Genomic DNA, 19393 nt, shown 5'->3' on the forward strand with positions numbered 1-19393 from the left:
TTTGAAAGCAGGTTTTCCTTTCACTTCTTTGCCTGTGTTTACTCATTTCTTTTGACACAAATTTAATTCTGTCGTGTTAAAAGGAGCAGATGCTAGTTTTCCCTCAGATGTCTGCCGTTGCATTTTCAGTATTTCAGTTGGATAACCCCTGTTACTCTCTGCATTTTCTCTAGTCTTTTTTTTTATTCCACCACCCCGCGCCCCAATTTAATTCTGCAGCCAGTTTTTTTTCCTCCTTGAGCTTTGTGCCAGACGGTACTACTGTCAATTCTCCAGTCCCTAACTTCTATATCGGTCCGTAAGTTTTAAAGGTGGTCGTGCTAGCGCTTAATTGCGCCCACAGGAGTTTTGCAATGTGTGTTTTGAGAGCCGGCACTGTTCTCCAACCTCTGAGGACACTCTAGGAGCACTGAATGGTTCAGCTCCGTTCTTGCCCTACCTTTCTCCATTGGGCATCCTTTTATTTTCCAGATATTTGGTTGTTTGTTGGAGGAGAGTATGCAGAGACTCTTGAAGTCGCTGACAACCCCTCCCCTTTCTCAAGGCGCCTCCTTTGTGCCGCGCTGAGATAACCCACCGCCGCCCTGTGAAGTGCGGGGCGGAGCCTCGGCGGCGGCCGTTGGAAGCCCCAGAGAGGTCACGCCCCCGGCCCGGTCCCGACGCACGCGGCCCACGACGTCAGCCGCCAGTGCGAGCCGTGTCCCGGGGTGTGCGGGAGATACAGTGCGCATGCTCCCTTTGAGTCGCCTCAGGCGACGGCAGCTGAGGGCGGGCTAGGGCTCTTTTCAGTGGTGGGCGTCCCTGCTGGCTGGTTTTGCTCTTCTGCCGCAGCCCCGTTTGCCCCGGGGGCCCATTGCTCCGGTCCTCGCGATCGCTGGCTGGGCGGTGGTTCCCTCACCCCAGCTCCCCTCCCCCATCTCCGTCGCCCCGCCCCCGCTGGGCTGGGCGGCCGGGTCTGGGGCCGAGCGGAGTGGGGTGAGTATTCCCACAGCTTTTGCCGGCAGAGTCTGTTCCCCGCTCTCTTGTTTGCACGGGTGTCACACAACTCCTGAGATGGGGGGAAGGGAGGGCGGGAAACAGCCCAGCCCTGAACAAAAGGGCGGGGACGCGGGGCTTCTGCCCGTGAAATGCAGGCCGGGTCGCGCTGGGACCGCGGCGCGGGGACGCGCTGCCACCGGGTCTGGACCCTGCTCCTGGGCCACTATCGTGACCTCACCCTCCATTTAGGTAGTTCCTATCCCGGGTTTAAAGCCAGTCCCCATTTAGAATGTCTTTGCCTCCTAATCTTGAAACAAAGGATATTAATGTACTGGGATTCCATTAGTGAAGTGAAGTCGCTCAGTCGTGTCCGACTCTTTGCGACCCCAAGGACTGTAGCCCACCAGACTCCTCCATCCATGGAATTTTCCAGGCAAGAGTATTGGAGTGGGTTGCCATTTCGTTCTTCAGAGATTCCATTAGTCAAGTAGTATTTAACCTGAAGAAATTATTATTCTTTAAGTAATAGGAATTTTTCTTCCAAATAACCTGTCTACTCAGTATCTGAAATGATGACTGGAGAATGGGCGGGATAAAGGAATGTTAGTTACTTGATTTATAGAGCCAAACTTTTATGATGGTAAAAGTTATAAACATCCTCCAACAGGCAAAAGGATTGCTACACTGTCTTTTCAAAGTAGAGCCTTGTCTAATAGGCCCACCTGTTAGAGACTCAATTATCTAGAGAATTATACTTTTGCTTGACATAGTATTGATTAGGGCCCAGGCTTTGCAGTTATGGTTTTTTTTTTTTTTTTGTCTAATGGAGATGCAAATTATTTCTGACTGGGAGAAAAAATTACGCTGAAGGTTATAGTTTTATTGCCCTATTTCCAAGATTTTTAAAAATAATTTTTGCCATTCGGCTTGTTAGTTCAATATGAATTCAGTAAATCTTTGCCACAGGCTCACTTTGTATGAATCGTGTTTATAATGTCTCAAAAATTACACTTTGACAATGGCCTCGCTCTTTAGTAGTAAAAGCTTACTTTAGACATTAAAGAATTGGAAAGCATAGGCCCTGAGTAGTACTCCACCTATCCTTCTTGCTTCTGAAGGGTCAAATATGGACAAGAGAAGACATTTACAAAATGAGCTTTTAAGTTTAAAATGATAAGTAACCCCTTAGGAAAAACTAGTAGGATAAAGTTTATATAAATAATTTCTTTAAGACTGGGCTTGATTTAATTATTGATATCTTTGAAGCCTAGAGATGTGTTCGGTTCAGTTCAGTCGCTCAGTCGTGTCTGACTCTTTGCGACCCCATGAACCGCAGCACGCCAGGCCCTCCTGTCCATCACCAACTCCCAGAGTCCATCCAAACCCATGTCCATTGAGTTGGTGAGGCCATCCAACCTTCTCATCTTCTGTTGTCCCCTTCTTCTCCTGCCCTCAGTCTTTCCCAGCATCAGGGTCTTTTCAAATAAGTCAGCTCTAGAGATGTGTTAGGGACCCTAGAGGCAGTGTTTGAGACATAAACATTATCAGGGAACCCTAATAACCACAAAATGCCCTAGAGATTGGTGATTAACAAGTGTCTTCAGGGGCCACATTTCTGGGTATAAAACAACTGGAAAGTAGGGGAATGGAGAATAAATCCTACCTAAAAGCATCCAAATTAAGGAGAGGCTGCTGAAAATCATGCAGAACCTGAGGGTCGTCTAATGTAACTGGCACCCTAGGCCTTAAAGTGCTTGATCGTGTAGGTTTACAGGACCAAGAAAGAATATTTACTAATATGAATTTAGCTTCAAATTAGAGTTAGTTCATATCAGTTCAGTTCAGTTCAGTTCAGTCCAGTCATATCACTGTTGTATAATAGCTTTTGGAAAAAAACTTTAATCATCTCTTTTGAGTTCAAGAATTTATAGTTTCCTTTTGTTTACTGTTTCAAATAGAATCTATCTAGAGTTTTAAGTAGATTTAGAAACTGCACCCCCCCCCCCCCACACACACAAACACCCCAGTATTCCAGTATTCCTTAATCTACGTTCTCTACTTAGGCTCTTTACCTGTCTAAGCCTGTTCCTAGATTCACTGCCTGCCCCCCAACCCCTCATCATCTTCATCATTTTTTGTAGTGGCTCTGCCTTTCAGTATCCTTTTATAATTCAAGGATTACCTGAAATGTAATTACTCTAGAGCAGAAGCTCTGATTCCACATTGACTGCCTTAGGTCAAATTGCCACATTTAACAACTGGTACCTTGGACAAATTACTTAACCTCTCTATTCCAATTTCTTCATCTATAAAATGGAGAAAATCATAGTAACTACCTCATAGGGTTGCTATGAGGATGTAACAAGCTAATGTGGTTTTTAATTCTTAGGGTGGCTCAATGGTAAAGAATTTGCCTACAGTGGAGGAGACTTGAGTGTGATCCCTGGGTCAGGAAGATACCCTGAAGGAAATGGCAGCCTACTCCAGTATGCTTGCGTGGGAAGTTCCATGGACAGAGGGGCCTGGTGGACTACAGTCTGTGGGATTGCAGAGTCAGACACGACTGAGTGACTAAATAACAACAACAAATTGTACATAATATAAAAACATACAAAACAAAGATAAATGAGAGTCGTGAAAAACTGACATGTGAATAGAAAGATGAGGTTGGGGTATATTGGGAGTGTGTGTGCTCAGTTGTGTCTGACTCTGTGTCCATGGACTGTAGCACTGTAGGCTCCTCTGTCCATAGAATTCTCCTGGCAAGAATACTGGCAGGGATTGCCATTTCTTCCTCCAGATGGAGTGTATTATACTCAAATACATAGTGGTGGGATATAGACTAAGTTCTGAGCTTCATGATGGTCATTGAAAAGAAGCAAACATATCACTTGCTGAGGAAAAACACAGCTTCCTTGGATGTATTTAGTGTGTGAAATGTATATTCTGATAACAGATACACATTCAAAAACATACGAAGAAGCCCTAGGGTTAAGTTCATCAGACTTTGTTAAGCCTAACCTGCTTCTCAGTTTTTCTCAAAGAGGGCTCAGTTCAGTTCAGTCGCTGAGTCATGTCCGACTCTTTGCGACTCCATGGACTGTAGCACGCCAGGCTCCTCTGTCCATCACCAACTCTTGGAGCTTACTCAAACTCATGTCTATAGAGTCAGTGATGCCATCCAACCATCTCGTCCTCTGTCGTCCCCTTCTCCTCCTGCCTTCGGTCTTTCCCAGCATCAGGATCTCTTCCAGTGAGTCTGTTTTTCACATTAGGTGGCCAAAGTATTGGAGTTTCAGCTTCAGCTTCAGTTCTTCCAATGAATATTCAGGACTGATTTCCTTTAGGATGGACTGGTTTGATCTCCTTGCAGTCCAAGGGACTCTCAAGAGTCTTCTCTAGCACTGCAGTTCAAAAGCATCAATTCTTCGGTGCTCAGCTTTATGGTCCAACTCTTGCATCCATACATGACTACTGAAAAAGCCACAGCTTTGACTAGATGGACCTTTGTTGGCTCAACCACCGTTTTTATGGTACTGTTCCGTACATTGCAGAATGCTTATTATACTTGGTCTTTGAGCACTAAATGGCAATGACAGACTGCATCTCCTCATGCCCCACCCCACCTCTGTTACAATCCAGTATGATCCTATTCATTTCCAAACAACCCCTTCAAGAGTGGTTCCTCCTGATGTTGGGAGCCATTGGACCTTATTTGTCTTACTTTACACAACTTATGCTTCATCTGCTGCCTTTTTTTTTTTTTGTTTTAAACTTAGCACATTCTTTTCAGGCCCTGTCTTGCTGGCACTATTCCATCTTTTGACATACCTTTGTCTCCACCTGGTAGGCTCTTATTCAAACTTCAAAATTCAGTTCCAAGTTTTCCAGATTCCCTTTTTCTGGAGTCTTCTCTGATTTTCCCCAAAAAATTTTGACACTTCTTCCTTTGAGGACCTACACACGTAGTAAGTGCTAGAATATTGTAGGTGCTGAGTGAATGAATGAAAATCTTGTAGAAATAAGAAGACATGTTAATCTAGTCTTTAATTAAGACTTTGCAAGATGAAAATGTCCAACTGCTTTTTATTTTTTTTTGCAAAAAGTAGTGACACTTGGTAATATATTTTAAAAACACATTGCTGTGTCATGAATTCAGACTTTAGACCAGCGCTGAGTCTGGAATCTCTGAAACAGTGTTGATCTTTTTGTACTGTTTTATTTCTTGAATATCTTTGGCCAAGGTCATAAGCTTTTAGTTCCTGGTTCTGGTCTTATTAGCATATGTGCTGACGAGTTAGTTCTACAAGTCCCACTATTCAAAGGCAGCAAAAGAATTTGAGCTGGTGGATCAGTTCAAATCATCATTGGAGGAATAATTTTTCTCACATGTATGCAGAGAAGTCTTGTTTTATGTAAAAACACGATAATCTTGTAAAAGTAATGACACCAATATCAGAAAGTTTAGATGTCATACAAATCTATTGTTTGAATGGGAAAAGATCCAACTTATAAATAGGCTTAAAAGTTTAGTTGAAGAAAGGTGCTATTAGGAGGTAGATATGTAAAATAAATTCATTTCAAAGTTTGAATTTTTTTAGTATTTTTATTTAGTATATACAGCATGCTTAACTCTGTTATAAGGTTATGTGTATGTGTGTGTTAGTTGCTTAGTCGTGTCTGACTCTTTGCAATCCCATGGACTGTAGCCGCACCAGGCTCCTCTGTCCATGGGATTCTCCAGGCAAGAACACTGGAGTGGGTTGCCATTTCCTTCTCCAAAAGGAACTATAGATAGAAAGAAAGTGAAGTCGCTCAGTCGTGTCCGACTCTTTGCGACCCCATGGACCGCAGCCTACCAGGCTCCCCCATCCATAGAATTTTCCAGGCAAGAGTACTGGAGTGGGTTGTCATTTCCTTCTCCTATAAGATATGAAATTATAAGTCACAAGTCCTCAGCTGTTTAAACATTGCTCTGTCATCTCTGGTGGAAGAGATGGCTGTGGCTACCCTGATTTTTGTTCCTTTGGAGCCAAACTTTTTTTTCTTTTTCCTGTCTGCATTTTTGTTTTCCTTTTTGTTCTTTAAATAAATTCCATAGACTACCTCCGTGCATAGGTTCCTTTCCAGGGTTTTTCTCAAACATAGTGAATCTACTCAATTTATGGGAGTAAATCTTTTTAATCTTTCTTTTACTCAGCTCAGGAAAAAATTTTCAGTTGTATTGCTTGCTTATGATTTCAATTCAGAAATGCCAGTTATTTGTAGGTTAGATCTGTGTTCTTTGTCCTTCCTATCAATCAATATGCATTGTTTTCTTCTTGGTCCTTTTTCTTCTGTGTTTAGAGATCATCTCATATGTATATGTTAAAATGTTAATGAGATTTCCTCCCACCTCCCCCCCCCCCCCGTTTCTGTACCTTTGTCTACTATTATATGTTTGAATTCCCTTCCAGTTTTTTCTTCTTTAGTTTCCTTTTTAATCTTAGCTGTTGTTTCCCCTCTCATTTCTTGCTTTTCAAAGACTTTATTTTAATTTGCCCTTTTCTTTTTCAATTGGAGAAGGAACTGGCAACCCACTCCGGTACTCTTGCCTGGAGAATCTCACGGACGGAGAAGCCTGGTAAGCTACATTCCATGGGGTCGCAAAGTGTCGGACACGACTGAGTGATTTCACTCACTCAGTCACTCACTTTTTCAATTGGGAAAAGGATAATTTCTGAGTTTTTCCTCTTGTTTCCTGGTGTAAGCCCATGTTAGGAGCAAGCTTTCTTCTTTATGGCAGTGCTCCTTTTTCTTCTGGTGCTCAAGCTTCAGCTTGGCCCTGTGCTGTTAGCAAGGTTTTTGGTTTTCTTAGCTTGACAGAAGAGGGACTTCTGTAGGGATGGTGTTGTTCATTCTTGTCAGACTGAGTAAGCTTCTTGCATCCCCTTCACTACACTTAGATGCTGTGGGACTCTTCTTCTCAGTATTAGGGTGGAAAGCATTTTGATAGATACAACCCAATTTATGAAGGATAGATCTTTCTATGCTCAGGAGAGGCCTTTCCTATTATTTAATATTTCAGGCCTGTTTCCCTAATGAGGGGGATATTTTGGTGTAATTTGAAGTGATGTATCGGTTTTGAGTGTTTTGGGAGGGGAAAGTAAGTGGTGTGGTACTGTTCTTCTGAGGATTCGTTCTGTTCCCATAATCACCTGTTGCTGACTTTACGTAACTGTATGCAGTTTTCTACAGGCTTCACCTTCCATTTCTGGCCATGAACATTGTATCATTTCTGATGGTCTTTAAAGAGAATTACCAATGGGTATTGGAAGCCGGTTGTGGCAATTGTCAGTTTCTGTGGTGTATATATTCCCGTTGTGGTTAATTTCAAGCTGTCAACTTGATATCAACTAGCTCCCTGAACTCCTGAAAACTTAACAATTGACTCTCTGATACAATCCAGCTCCCTCATACCACTGCATAAAGTTTCTCTGAAGGAAATGCTCCCTAGGTGCTTGGAATATGAGGGAGACTTGAGGAAAGAAAGCAGTCTCATGAATTCTGTCCTCAGCTCCAAGCTGTGGGGGCACTGCCGGCTCGTTTTTTTTTCCTGAAGGAAGTACAGAATTGAGAAGAGCTAGATGCCTTCTAACCCTTTTCCTAACTGGATCTTTTGGTGCAGAGGCCATAGCAAGCATCAGCTACCAATAAAGCTATCCCAAGTCCCTCAAGCCCAGTTTAAATACAGTGCGGTGTCCCATTTAAGCTTTGATCTGGGATGTGTGTTTTAGGGGGAAGGCAAAGAGGGAGTGCTGAGCTTGCTGGTCAACTGCTGTCAAGCCTGAACTCGCTTCCGCTCCTTTTCTGCTTCCTGCGATTTTTATTGGGCCTCCCTGGGGGCTCTGATGGTAAAGAATCCACCTGCAGTGCAGGAGACCTGGATTCGATCCCTGAGTTGGGAAGATCCCCTGGAGGAGGGCATGGCAACCTACTCCAGTATTTCTTGCTTGGAGAATCCCCATGGACAGAGGAGTCTGGCGGGCTGCAGTCCATGGGGTCACAAAGAGTTGGACACGACTGAGCGACTAAGCGCACAACACAGTGCCATTTATTGGATTACTGGGATCATGCCTGCTGTGCCTCGCCCAGGTTGCCACATGCCTTGAAATCCAGGGCCATTAATATCCCTATTAAAACAATCTGTCTATTGTCCTGGTGTTCTAGCATGAATCCTCAAAAGTATCCCTACTGCTAATTACAAATGCTTATTTTGGGGCTTTCAGAATTGGGTGATGTTTCTTGTCTGGGCCTAGGATTCTACATTTAAATTTATAGCCTGGGTGCTTCTTTACTCTCAAAAATTTGAGGGCCACTACCCAAGGACCCTACTAGGTAAATGATTAACTAATTTAAATTAATTCTAGCCAAATTCACATAAAGATAATAGGTTGAGTTCACTTCCCTAGCTAGTAATTGCATGCATTTTTAAGGAAAGAGTCTAAATCTCCAGTTAAAATGTAGAATTGCTACAGGGACAAGGACAGAGGAACTTACCTACTTTTATTAGTTACAAATGATCTTTAATGTTTCAGAGTATGCATAGTATGTTCTGTGATAATCACATTTTTATAAATTATCTGAAGTTCTGGGGAAATTTATATTTCTTAACATGTTTTAGTTTTATTAATGACTCTGATATACACTGATTTATAGATTCATTAAAAGAAATATCTCTGACCCAAAAAACAAAAATCCCTAAAACAAAGAATCAGTTATCCACACGTTAGATTAAAAAATCTCATTAAAATATGTGGAGAGTAGTGAAAAGAATTGTTTTTAAAATTAAAAAATTATTTGAACAATGATTATATACACAGTATTAGAATTCATTGGGGTTACTTTTCTGAAAAGATAATATTTAATAGCAGCTCATTGGATGACTCATTGGAAAAGACCCTGATGCTAGGAAAGATTGAAGTCAGGAGGAGAAGGGTCCGACAGAGGATGAGATGATTGGATGGCATCACCGACTCGATGGACATGAGTTTGAGTAAGCTCTGGGAGTTGGTGATGGACAGGGAGGCCTGGCGTGCTACAGTCCATGGGGTTGCAAAGAGTTGGACGCAACTGAGTGACTGAACTGAACTGATCTGAATAGCAGCAGAATAAGCTGCTTCACACTGTCTAGTTTAGGGCTAACACACAGTTTAGAAAGACTTCTTTCACTTGGTCAGGAAAAGAATTATTCTACCTTTCCAGTCTTTAGTCCCTATTTGAGCACTTAAAATAAAGTTTTGATTGTTTGAGTTCAAAACAAACAGCTGTTCAGCAAGAGTGAAACTCAAGCAAAATAGATGTACTAACAACTTACACTTTGACCCAGAAGAGTTTTGACTTATTCCTAACTTTTCCTCATAGTAAGAGATGAAAAGTTTCATTGTTCAGGATAGATGAGAATTGGAATTTGTCTTTTACTGATAGTTCATCTGTATTCTGTTTTTACCTCTGGTCTGATGATAGCTTAAGTCTGGAAATATAGGCAGTTCACATGTCTCAGGTTTTCCATGTGCAAAATAAGGATTATTCTTGCCATTATTGCTTAATAAGTTGCAGTTGTGGTTATTTCTAATTTTGACCATAATTCCAACCTTCTTATAGTTCTAAGATTCTAATTTCTGTCTCTACTAGACTGTGAACCTGGTAAAGGACCAGTGTGTTACAATTGAAAAGTATATATAAAAATGTTGGTTGTATTTTATTTTCATTTTTAATGAGTTGAAATATTCTTACTTGAGCAAAGAGGTAATAATTATTCAGTGATATTTCATTATACCATATTATGATGATTTGAATTGAGATGGATATCATTTTAATATAATATAGTTCCTAATTTTATAATCAAGCCATAAGTGTTTTTTTTTATTATATGTAACATCCTTGAGCAAAGCCTAGTCCTTAGATAATTTTTTAAAAGTATTCAACCAAAAATTAATTAGTGCTTTGATGTTCAGTCATCTTGCTAGTGGCACAGTGCTGTTAATTAGATAAACTATGACTATTGAGTGAAATTTTATGTTTTGACTAACATTTTGAATAGTTCAGTAAACCTCAAGTAACTGGAGGGCTTAGGAAATGGAGCGTTTTTATTTAGTTCGGTTTTGTTATTAAGTAAGAATTTGTTTGGAATTTATAAAATGTTCCAAAATGTTTTAGTATTCTTTATGAATTAACTTCAATTTTTCTTTGATTTAATATCTCTCAGTATACGTCATGGTCATCATACAGTTGGAAAAATTATTTCTGTAACTGCTTTGTTTTGGTCTTCCTATTCTCATTCTGTATCCTCTCCCTAAGTGATCAGATATGTTCTGTTATCTATGAAATGTTGATTGAGAATTAATATTCCTAGCTCAGATTTCTCTTTCCTCCTGAATTCCAGACTCAAAATGCCTGCTAGATCTCTTTGCTTGGGTACTGCACAGACATTTCAAAGTAAAACTCAGGGGTGCTACGTTAAACCCATCTCACTTGCCAAACCTGCTTTTCCTCCAGGGATCTGTTTTAGTCCATCAGGTATGTGTGTGCTCAGTTGCTCAGTTGTGTCTGACTCTATGGGACTCCACAGACTGTAGCCCACCAGGCTTCTCTGTCCATGGAGGTTTTCAGGCAAGAATACTGGAATGGGTTGCTATTTCCTCCTCCAGGGGAATCTTTCTGACCCAGGGATTGAACCTGCGTCTCCTGCATTGGCAGGCGGATTCTTCACCTCTGTGCCATTTAGGCAGACACTACCACTTAAGGCAAAGAGCTAAGACTGTTTCTTGAGCCTTTTCTCCCACCAATTCCTTACATACCAAGACCAGCCAAGTGTTGTAATAAGTATATTACACTATAAAATCTCTTTTGAATCTGTGTCTCTTCCACTCTACTGCCAGTCTTCGTTTAATACTATTGTGTCTCTCCTGAATCATTTTAAGAACCTTTTAACTGATCTCTGTCCAGTCAGATGAGATCTGTATTCTTTGGAAGCCAGAATACAATCTGATCAGTTTACTCCCCCTTTCAAAATCTTTTGAGCCCTCAGGCTACAAGGCCCTCTTCATCAGCTGTGGTTTTCTCAGTACCCTTCCTCTACCTCTAATTCAGTTAAACAAGAGTTTTTCAATTACCAGAACTTCTTGGGTTTTTGCACATTCTGTTTCCTTTAACTCCTCCTTTTGCTAAGTTAGCTTCTGTTTTTCCTTTTACGGACTTCTTCGATGTCACTTTCTCAATTTGTATGTGCACTGAAACAGCTTGCTAACCAGAATTTTGCATGTAAACTGGAGATCTCACTTATATCCTTGAAACATTTGACTGCCTCCATCGGAGCCCCTGCAGCTTATCGACTCTACTGTACTTACATTCCTGTACTTGGTGCTTTCTGCTCCCAAACCTGTTCTCCCACTGTTCCCCTGTTCCTCTCAGATTTTCCATTGTGACCTCAGGAGCACACATCCACAGTTAAAAAACCAACCAACCAACAAACAAAAAACCTAAACCCTTCATCCGTTATTTCCTTTATAACATTCTATGGGGTAAGGTGTTAAAAAATGTTACCAAGAAAAGGAATTTTGTGGCCAAACCAGTTGGGAAACCCTGAGTTATTAGTTTCCTCACACAGTGTGCGTTTTGAATCTCCAGGGTGGGAGTGGCACGCGGATATAGTGTTTCTACACGTATCTTACATAATGTTAACATCTGTGCAGGCTAGTGCTTCCACCAAGTCGTTTTCAAGGAAACTTGACTTATAAACAACAACAAAAAAACCAAAACCCTCTTTGAGTGGAGGCTGCTTTTTCTTCCACCCTGCAAGGCTCAGGGTATTGAGATTGCTGGTAACCCCCACTTCTGCAGAGACAATTTTAGGTTACTTCTTCAGCATCATGGAAATAGTCCTGCTACTTTGAGGCTCATGAAATTCAGCTCTACCAGATACGACAGGGTAGTCTTTTTTTCTCACATGCCGTGGGTAATCACTGGCGCCTTGAGCGCCATCTTGAGAAGGAATGCAAGGCTGTGTTCTTGCTAATGAAAACAAAGGTATTGGTTTATTAGTGATTATTCTCGATGGTCTTGGCATTGTATACTACACTTACCACCTCTGTTCTCTACTGTCTTCTACCATTTGCCCGTTGTCATTTCTAAATCTCTTAGTTGAGCTTCCATATTTTTAAAAGAGCTCTCTGTTCCTGATAGCTCTCCTAATAATCCTAAGTGACTTAATTGTCTGTGTGGAAGACAGCAAACATTATGTCTTATAGTTTTTTTAAACTTCCTGAGATCCAGTGACCTTCATTTCCAAGCTACTTTGTATATTTAACTTCCATGGCCACAGCTGAGACCTTCTCAAGTCCTAAGTCTCATAATCTTCCCATTCTTTCGTTTCCCTCCTTTCACTGCAGTTGTTCCTCACCATCTTCCATATGTAATATTTCTTGATACTGCCATATTTTCCTAGCCCCTTCTCAGCATCTTTTTTTTTTTTTACATAATTTGGACATTTGAGCTGTTGTTCTCAGTAGCATATTCTGTTCCTTCTTTTACCCACACCCTTTCACTGACTCAACCAGCAAAACTCAGCTTTATGTGTAATCAGTGAAACCCTCTCTGCTGGTCTGACAAGGGGAATTGAGCTGAGCACTGCTGAAGGCAGCCACAATACCTCATAGAATGCTGTACCACAAACTCAGGCTCCCAACCTGTGCTGGGCCTTTCTTTGTGTCTGCTCATCTTTAAATGCTGTCCTCTCGTCTTCTTCACTAGCAATTCCTAATCTATACTTGCTTCCTCAAACACCTCACTGTCCTCTACCCCTGTATCTGAAAATCTTGTGATCATCAGACTTTGTCTTCCTTAATATTCATCCTCAAATGCCTTTCCTTTGATTGCAAGGGGTGTCGTGTTACTCATATCCATCCTCCGGTACTGATGACTATATCTCCTCCCAGCCTCTTTAGGATATTGCTTCATCAGTCACTTTCTCTATTTGGTATTTTCAACTTTTCCCTCTCTCCAACCCCCTTTGCTCAGCTTAAACATCTATTCTTATCTCCTTTCTTACGAAAAACAATATCCTCCCTTAAGCCTATGTACTGCTTCGGTTACCATTTGTATCTACTTTCCAATCAAATTTTTTGAAAAGTAGTCTACACATTTTTTGCTTATTTCTGTACGTGTAGTTTTCTCTTTAGCCCATCACAGCCTGCTTTCTCTACCGTTGCTGAAACTGCTCACTAAGGCATCAATGACTGCTTCATTTTCAAGCTCCATACATGTTTTCAACCCTTTTCTTAATGGGTCTCTCTTTTCTTCTGACAGTGTTGGTTCTTTGTTAGTTATTCTCTACTCCCTTGAAACCTTTATTCCTTGCCTCTGTGGCATTGCTCTTGCTGGGATCTCCTGATGCCTCATTCCTTATTCTCTAGCTCTTGTGTTTGTTGTTTTACCTTTATAGGTCCCTTAAGTGCTGCTGCTCCGAAGTTTCTTTCTCAAACCACCTCTCTTTTCACTATGCACAGAGGTTCCTAACTTTTTGGTTAAGACTCCTCAAGCAATCTGTTGAAAATTCTGGAATCTTTCCTTTTCAAAATATAGGTAGGTGTATACACACAAAATTTAGTGTAAAATTTCATAATGCACCAGAAGCCATATTAAGAATCTGCCATATGCATTCTAGTTTGCAATGTTTACTCTCGTTGTTTCATTTGTCTCTTTTAAACAAATGAATTCCAGATCTTTTAAGTTCATCTTGGCTTCCCTCCTTAATTTAAGATACATATTCTTTCTGCAGGGCTTCTTCCCCCATGGTGGCTCAGTGGTAGAGAATCCGCTTGCAGTGCAGGAGATATGGAGATGCAGGTTCGATCCCTAGGTCAGGAAGATCCCCTGGAGGAGGACTGGCAACCCACTCCAATAATCTTGCCCAGAAAGTCCCATAGACAGAGGAGCCTGGAGGGCTACAGTCCAATAGGGTCACAAGAGAGTCAGACAGGACTCAGCAACTAAAACAACAGCAATTCTTTCTGCTCCCTTTCATTGCCTGGGTTTAGCGCCTCATGACCTTTCATAGACCACTGTAACAGCTTCTAACTCTCCTCCCTGCCCTCAAGCTGTGACCTTTAGATACGTACTCCATGGAATGTGAAAGTGAAAGTCGCTCAGTCATCCAGCTCTTTGCAACCCTATGGACTATACAGTCTATGGAATTCTCTAGGCCAGAATACTGGAATGGGTAGCCTTTACCGTCTCCAGGGGATCTTCCCAACTAAGGGATCAATCCCAGGTCTCCCACATTGCAGGTGAATTCTTTACCAGCTGAGCCACAAGGAAAGCCCAACCACCGATAATTTACTGTTCTGACTTTTCAGCTCCAACTTCTGATTCTCTGTTTCCTATGGAAATGGTTCAAACTCTGGCATGGTACACAAGCCTCCTGTCAGGAAGTTCATTACTATTCTATCTAGTATCTTTGAGACCTTTCCCATCCATTTCTGCTCTACTAGTTGGAGAAGGAAATGGCAACCCTCTCCAGTGTTCTTGCCTGGAGAATTCCAGGGATGGGGGAGCCTGGTGGGCTGCTGTCTCTGGGGTTGCACAGAGTCGGAGACGACTGAAGCGACTTAGCAGGAGCAGCAGCAGTGAGGGCAGACAGATTAACTTGCATAGGATTTGACTGTCTCTACCTTCCCTTACTCTCTGCCTATCTCTTTAAAACAAAATATTTTTTTTTATTTGGTTATGCTGGGTCTGAGTTGTGATATGCAGGATCTTTTTTCAGTTGCAACATGTAGGATCTAGTTTCCTGACCAGGATTCGAACCCAGGCCCCTTGCTTTGGGAGTGCAGAGTCTTAGCCACTGGACCACCAGGGAAGTCCCTCTTTGTATATTTACCTTATCATGTTGGTGGCATCAAACTTGCAGTTCTTTATACCCTTACTTACCTTGGTTCACACCATCCTCCCTGCGTGGACCACTGTTCCAATCCCTGCATTCACTCACTGACAGTTACCCTGCAAAAACTCCTACATACCTTACAGATTCAACTCCACTTCCACCCCACACTTTCCCACACCTTCCCCTCTTTGTTAGGGACTCTTCCTGTGCCTACCATAATCTGTGCATTGCTCCATTGTATACTTTAACTTGAAGTCCTTTTTTCAGTGCTGTCAGAATTGAGAGGTGAGCTCTTAATTGAAAGATTTGGTTAAAGATAGAATTAGAAAAATTATGTACCTAAAACATTTTATTTCAACTTAAAACATATAAATATATTCATTTGCCAGTTTTCCCATGTATTACCAAGGCGTTTTCTTTGAGTATGGGTACTTGATTGGAATTCATTGTTCATTCTTAATTATACCAAATGTGGAATGCATCCTCCAAATTTCTAGTTTGGGTTTAAAAGAAAGAACATAAGCCACTTGAGCAACAGTCTGAGTGAAGAATCCTTGGTTTGTATGATTTTTTTCCCCTCAGCCAATCTTTTCAGTTGTATTGCCTATAACTAGTTCAATAGTATATATTTTCATATAAAGACTTGCCTTTATAGTCTTTGCAAGTCTTTATAAAGTCTACATCATAGAAATAACAGTTATCTTTTTTAACTTACCTTTTAATGATTTGGTTTGTGTTGTATTAAAGTATGTATTTATGATACATGAATGTGGTTTGTGAATTTACACTCAACTGATAGGAGTAGAGATGTTTCATAATAAGCATGCTGTAGTCACTGTTTTATAGAGGGAGTAGACATTGTGTCATTTAATCTGGCAAGTTGAGTGGTGCTTGGTTAAGAGTTTCTACTGTAATTATTGTTACTGGTTATCTCCCTTCATTGCAAGATAAGTTCTTACAGGGCAAGGATTATATATATTTTCATTTTTTGTGTATCTAACCTTTGTCTATGCATGGTGCCTACTACTTAGTAGAAATTCAATATGTATTTATTGGTATATGAACAAATTCTTATGTAGGTCATAGTAAATTTGAATAATCAGAAAGAACACTGTACTGGGAATCAGTAGTATAGATAGATCTTTGGCCCTAGAGTGGAACTGGGGTTTGAAGTTTTCTTCATTTGTATCTTTGAGTTTTCCTCATTTATATTCTTCAGATTCCCTGGTGGCTCAGTGGTAAAGAATCCGCCTGCCAATGCAGGAGATGCAGGTTCGATCCCTGGTTCTGGAAGATCCCCTGGAGAGGGAAGTGGCAACCCACTCCAGTATTCTTGCCTGGGAAATACCATAGACAGGGTACCCTTGTGGGCGATAGTCTGTGGGCTTGCCAGAGTTAGATGTGACTGACCTACTAAACAACAACTACATTCTTGGACAGATTACTTTCCCTTTTTCTTTTGAGGATTGAGGATAGCAACAGCCATTGGGTTGTGAGAGGATTAAGTGGGAATGTGAAGTGTCCAGCATAAGTACCTGACATAGTAAGCAGTTACCAAGTGCTGATTGTCTGATGATGCTTATCACTAACGAAGAGAATGTGGGCATTCACTTGGTCCAACTTTTCTCATCAAGAGACTTGAACTATATAATCTGTGAGTTTCCTTTTAGATGCTCTAAAGTTTTCTTTCTATAAACAGTATTTCATGTTTTGGACAGATTTATGTAACAAATATATGGATAATCCTTGATTTGTCACATTTGCTGACTCAATAAAGTAGATAATTAATTAGGTGATCATAACCTTACACCTTGTGAAACAGTTACTTTAGGCTTTGTAACATTTATTTGTTAGTGAGTTGAACTTGAATAAAGTGGGAAGAACGGCCCAGCTCCACTAATCACTGTCATGCTGTTTATATAAGAGCTAAGGTAAGAGATAGAGAAGGAAGTCTGAGGAGGTTGTTTGGAAGCATTAAGCATTAGAAGGGAGATAATATAAACTCTTGAAACTAAATTTATGGACAAACTAGACTTTTTGAACCATAGATATGTATTTTTTGCGATTAAAAAACTAGGTTTTGAGTTTTCATGTTGATCACATTTTCTTCCTGATTAAAAGATGGAGATAGGGAGAGAAAGATGGAAACAAAACACTTTTTTTTTTGGAATGGCTCTGGGGTTATTTTCCAGTGTACATGCCAAATTTTGGTTTGTTTAAAGAAATACATGAATTAGCAGAATTCCTTTCAGTATTCATTCCACAGCTGATGTTAATACTTAGTTTTTATATTTCAGTTCTCATTTAGTATGGAAGAAGATGAGTTCTTTGGAGAAAAAACATTCCAGCATTATTGTGCAGAATTCATTAAACATTCACAGAAGATAGGTGATGGTTGGGAATGGAGAGCTTCAAAGGTAAGAATTTCATTTTCTATTTCGATGGAGGTTTTTATTTTTCCCTACTTAAAACCTCAGTAATTGAAAGTAATGTATGAAAGCTAGTTTGATTTAGTAAAAGACTTAAATTGAAAAATGTTTTAAAACAGATGTCCATTTTATTACTTTAGCTTTATATACCCATTATAATTAGGCTAATGAAGTATTATCTAGAAAAGTCCTTAGGTGACCTGCTTTAATTTAGTAGATAAGAGTGCTTAGCATATTAATTATCTAAATGTAAACAGATGCTTCTGTGGTGCTTCAAACCATTTGTTTACACTATTAATTTTCTTAGGAAACTACTTTTGTCCAGAGAGTGAAAAGATAATCCAGACATCAAACCATGGTCAAATAATCACAACTTCTGAATTATAGGGGACTGTTCAGTTCAGTTGTTCAGTCATGTCCGACTCTTTGTGACTGTAGCATGCCAGGCTTCCTGGTCCATCACCAACTCCCGGAGCTTACTCAAATTCATGTCCATCGAGTCAGTGATGCCATCCAACTATCTCATCTTCTGTCGTCCCTTTCTCCTCCTGCTTCAATCTTTCCCAGCATCAGTGAATCTGTTCTTTGCATCAGGTGGGCAACGTATTGGAGTTTCAGCTTCAGCGTCAGTCCTTCCAATGAATATTCAAGACTGATTTCCTTTAGGATTGACTAGTTTGATCTCCTTGCAGTCCAAGGGACTCTCAGGAGTCTTCTCCAATACTATAGTTCAAAACCATCAGTTCTTTGGTGCTCAGCTTTCTTTATAGTCCAACTCTCAAATCCATACATGACCACTGGAAAAACCATAGCTTTGGAAGACTATATCTTTGGGAATTTCTTAATATAAACACATTCCAAAACATTCTTTCTTTTGGTTCTGTTCAGTAATATTAATAGTAACGTAAAAAGTCTGTACACTCATTTATTTCCACACATGTATTTAGTAAGATTCTCTGCCAAAAGCTCTTTAAGAGGTCTTTGAAATCCCTGTTTTAGAGAATAAGTAAGTTTTTTCTACTTGATGTTTTATCTGATTTGTGAAAAAGTGGTGAAATCTTGTGTCTCTGTTGATTAGCTCTGTTTCCTGTATGAAATCTGAGAAATGTGAACATTTTTGAGCTGATTCTTATGATTCAGAACTAGAGGCCAGGGAAATGCAGGTCTTGATCAGGTTCAGATTGTCACTGGGGAGAGAAGCCATGATTTCCTCTTGGGTCGTATGTTAGCTAAGCTTTGGCAGGGAGTTCATGTCAGGGTTCAGAGGTGTAGAGTCAATTTCTTGTGGTAGATTCCAGCCCTACTCTCTAAGTTAGTGATGGGACAGTTCATAAACCCTTAAGGTGTCTCTTGATCTAGGATAATATGATCTTAATAGCACCTTTTATTATTTTTGGTGCTGAGTATTTTATAACCTTGCTTTCTGTTATGTTTGAATTTCTAATCTATTTCTTCTATGATTTTTATCAACATATAAAGGAACTACTAATTTTTATATATTACTTTTGTAACCATTCATCTTAATAAATTCTCCTTCTAATTTTCATAATTTTTCAGTAATTTCTGTTGTGTATTCTAAGTAGAATGAGGCTATCTACAAATGGGGAGTTTTTTATTGCCTTCTTTGTAATATTTCTCCCTATTATTTTTATGAATTGAGTAGAAAACTGTTAATAGTAATAACAGATCTCTTTGTCTTCTTCCTGATTTTAATGTTAATGCTTCTGATACAAAATGGTTAAAATGTTGGTTGTTTATTCATTGGATGAGAATAGGTTTCTGACCCATTTTGTCCTGTAATAATTTGTGTGATTATACTTTGGGAACTTTGCCTTTTCACCAGGTTAAAAAAAAAACAAAAGAATTTTTTCTTTTATCTTAAGGTGGAGGCTGAATAATAGATTCCTGTACCATTTCAGGGGCCTAGTAGAGTTGGGGAGGGGAAGGTTAGAGAGGAAGTTGGGTGTGTGTGTGTGTGTGTGTGTGTGTGTGTATCTGTATGTGTTTGTGTGTGTAGGGGGGCGTTGGGGAAGATCTCTGGGGCCGGGGGGATTATATGTCAGAA

At 40.3% G+C, this 19393-nt stretch overlaps 1 protein-coding gene across 4 annotated transcripts in view; it reads left to right on the forward strand.

The window, feature by feature from the left end:
- Nucleotides 1-757: 757 nt before the first annotated feature.
- Nucleotides 758-19393, forward strand: part of ATG10 (autophagy related 10) — a 248894-nt gene continuing 230258 nt past the window's right edge. The window contains exons 1-3 of one of the 4 annotated variants that reach the window (XM_070465772.1): nucleotides 944-975; nucleotides 6544-6601; nucleotides 17197-17316. In XM_070465772.1, coding sequence (XP_070321873.1) covers nucleotides 17209-17316 — 108 coding nt within the window. In that variant the 5' untranslated portion in view covers nucleotides 944-975; nucleotides 6544-6601; nucleotides 17197-17208. Of the gene's footprint in view, nucleotides 976-6543; nucleotides 6602-17196; nucleotides 17317-19393 lie in introns of all 4 variants that reach the window. The other 3 variants (XM_070465773.1, XM_070465774.1, XM_020903094.2) reach the window with 3 other exon arrangements.

This window comes from Odocoileus virginianus, chromosome 3 (genome assembly GCF_023699985.2).
Source record: "Odocoileus virginianus isolate 20LAN1187 ecotype Illinois chromosome 3, Ovbor_1.2, whole genome shotgun sequence".
In the NCBI taxonomy this organism is placed as follows: domain Eukaryota; kingdom Metazoa; phylum Chordata; class Mammalia; order Artiodactyla; family Cervidae; genus Odocoileus; species Odocoileus virginianus.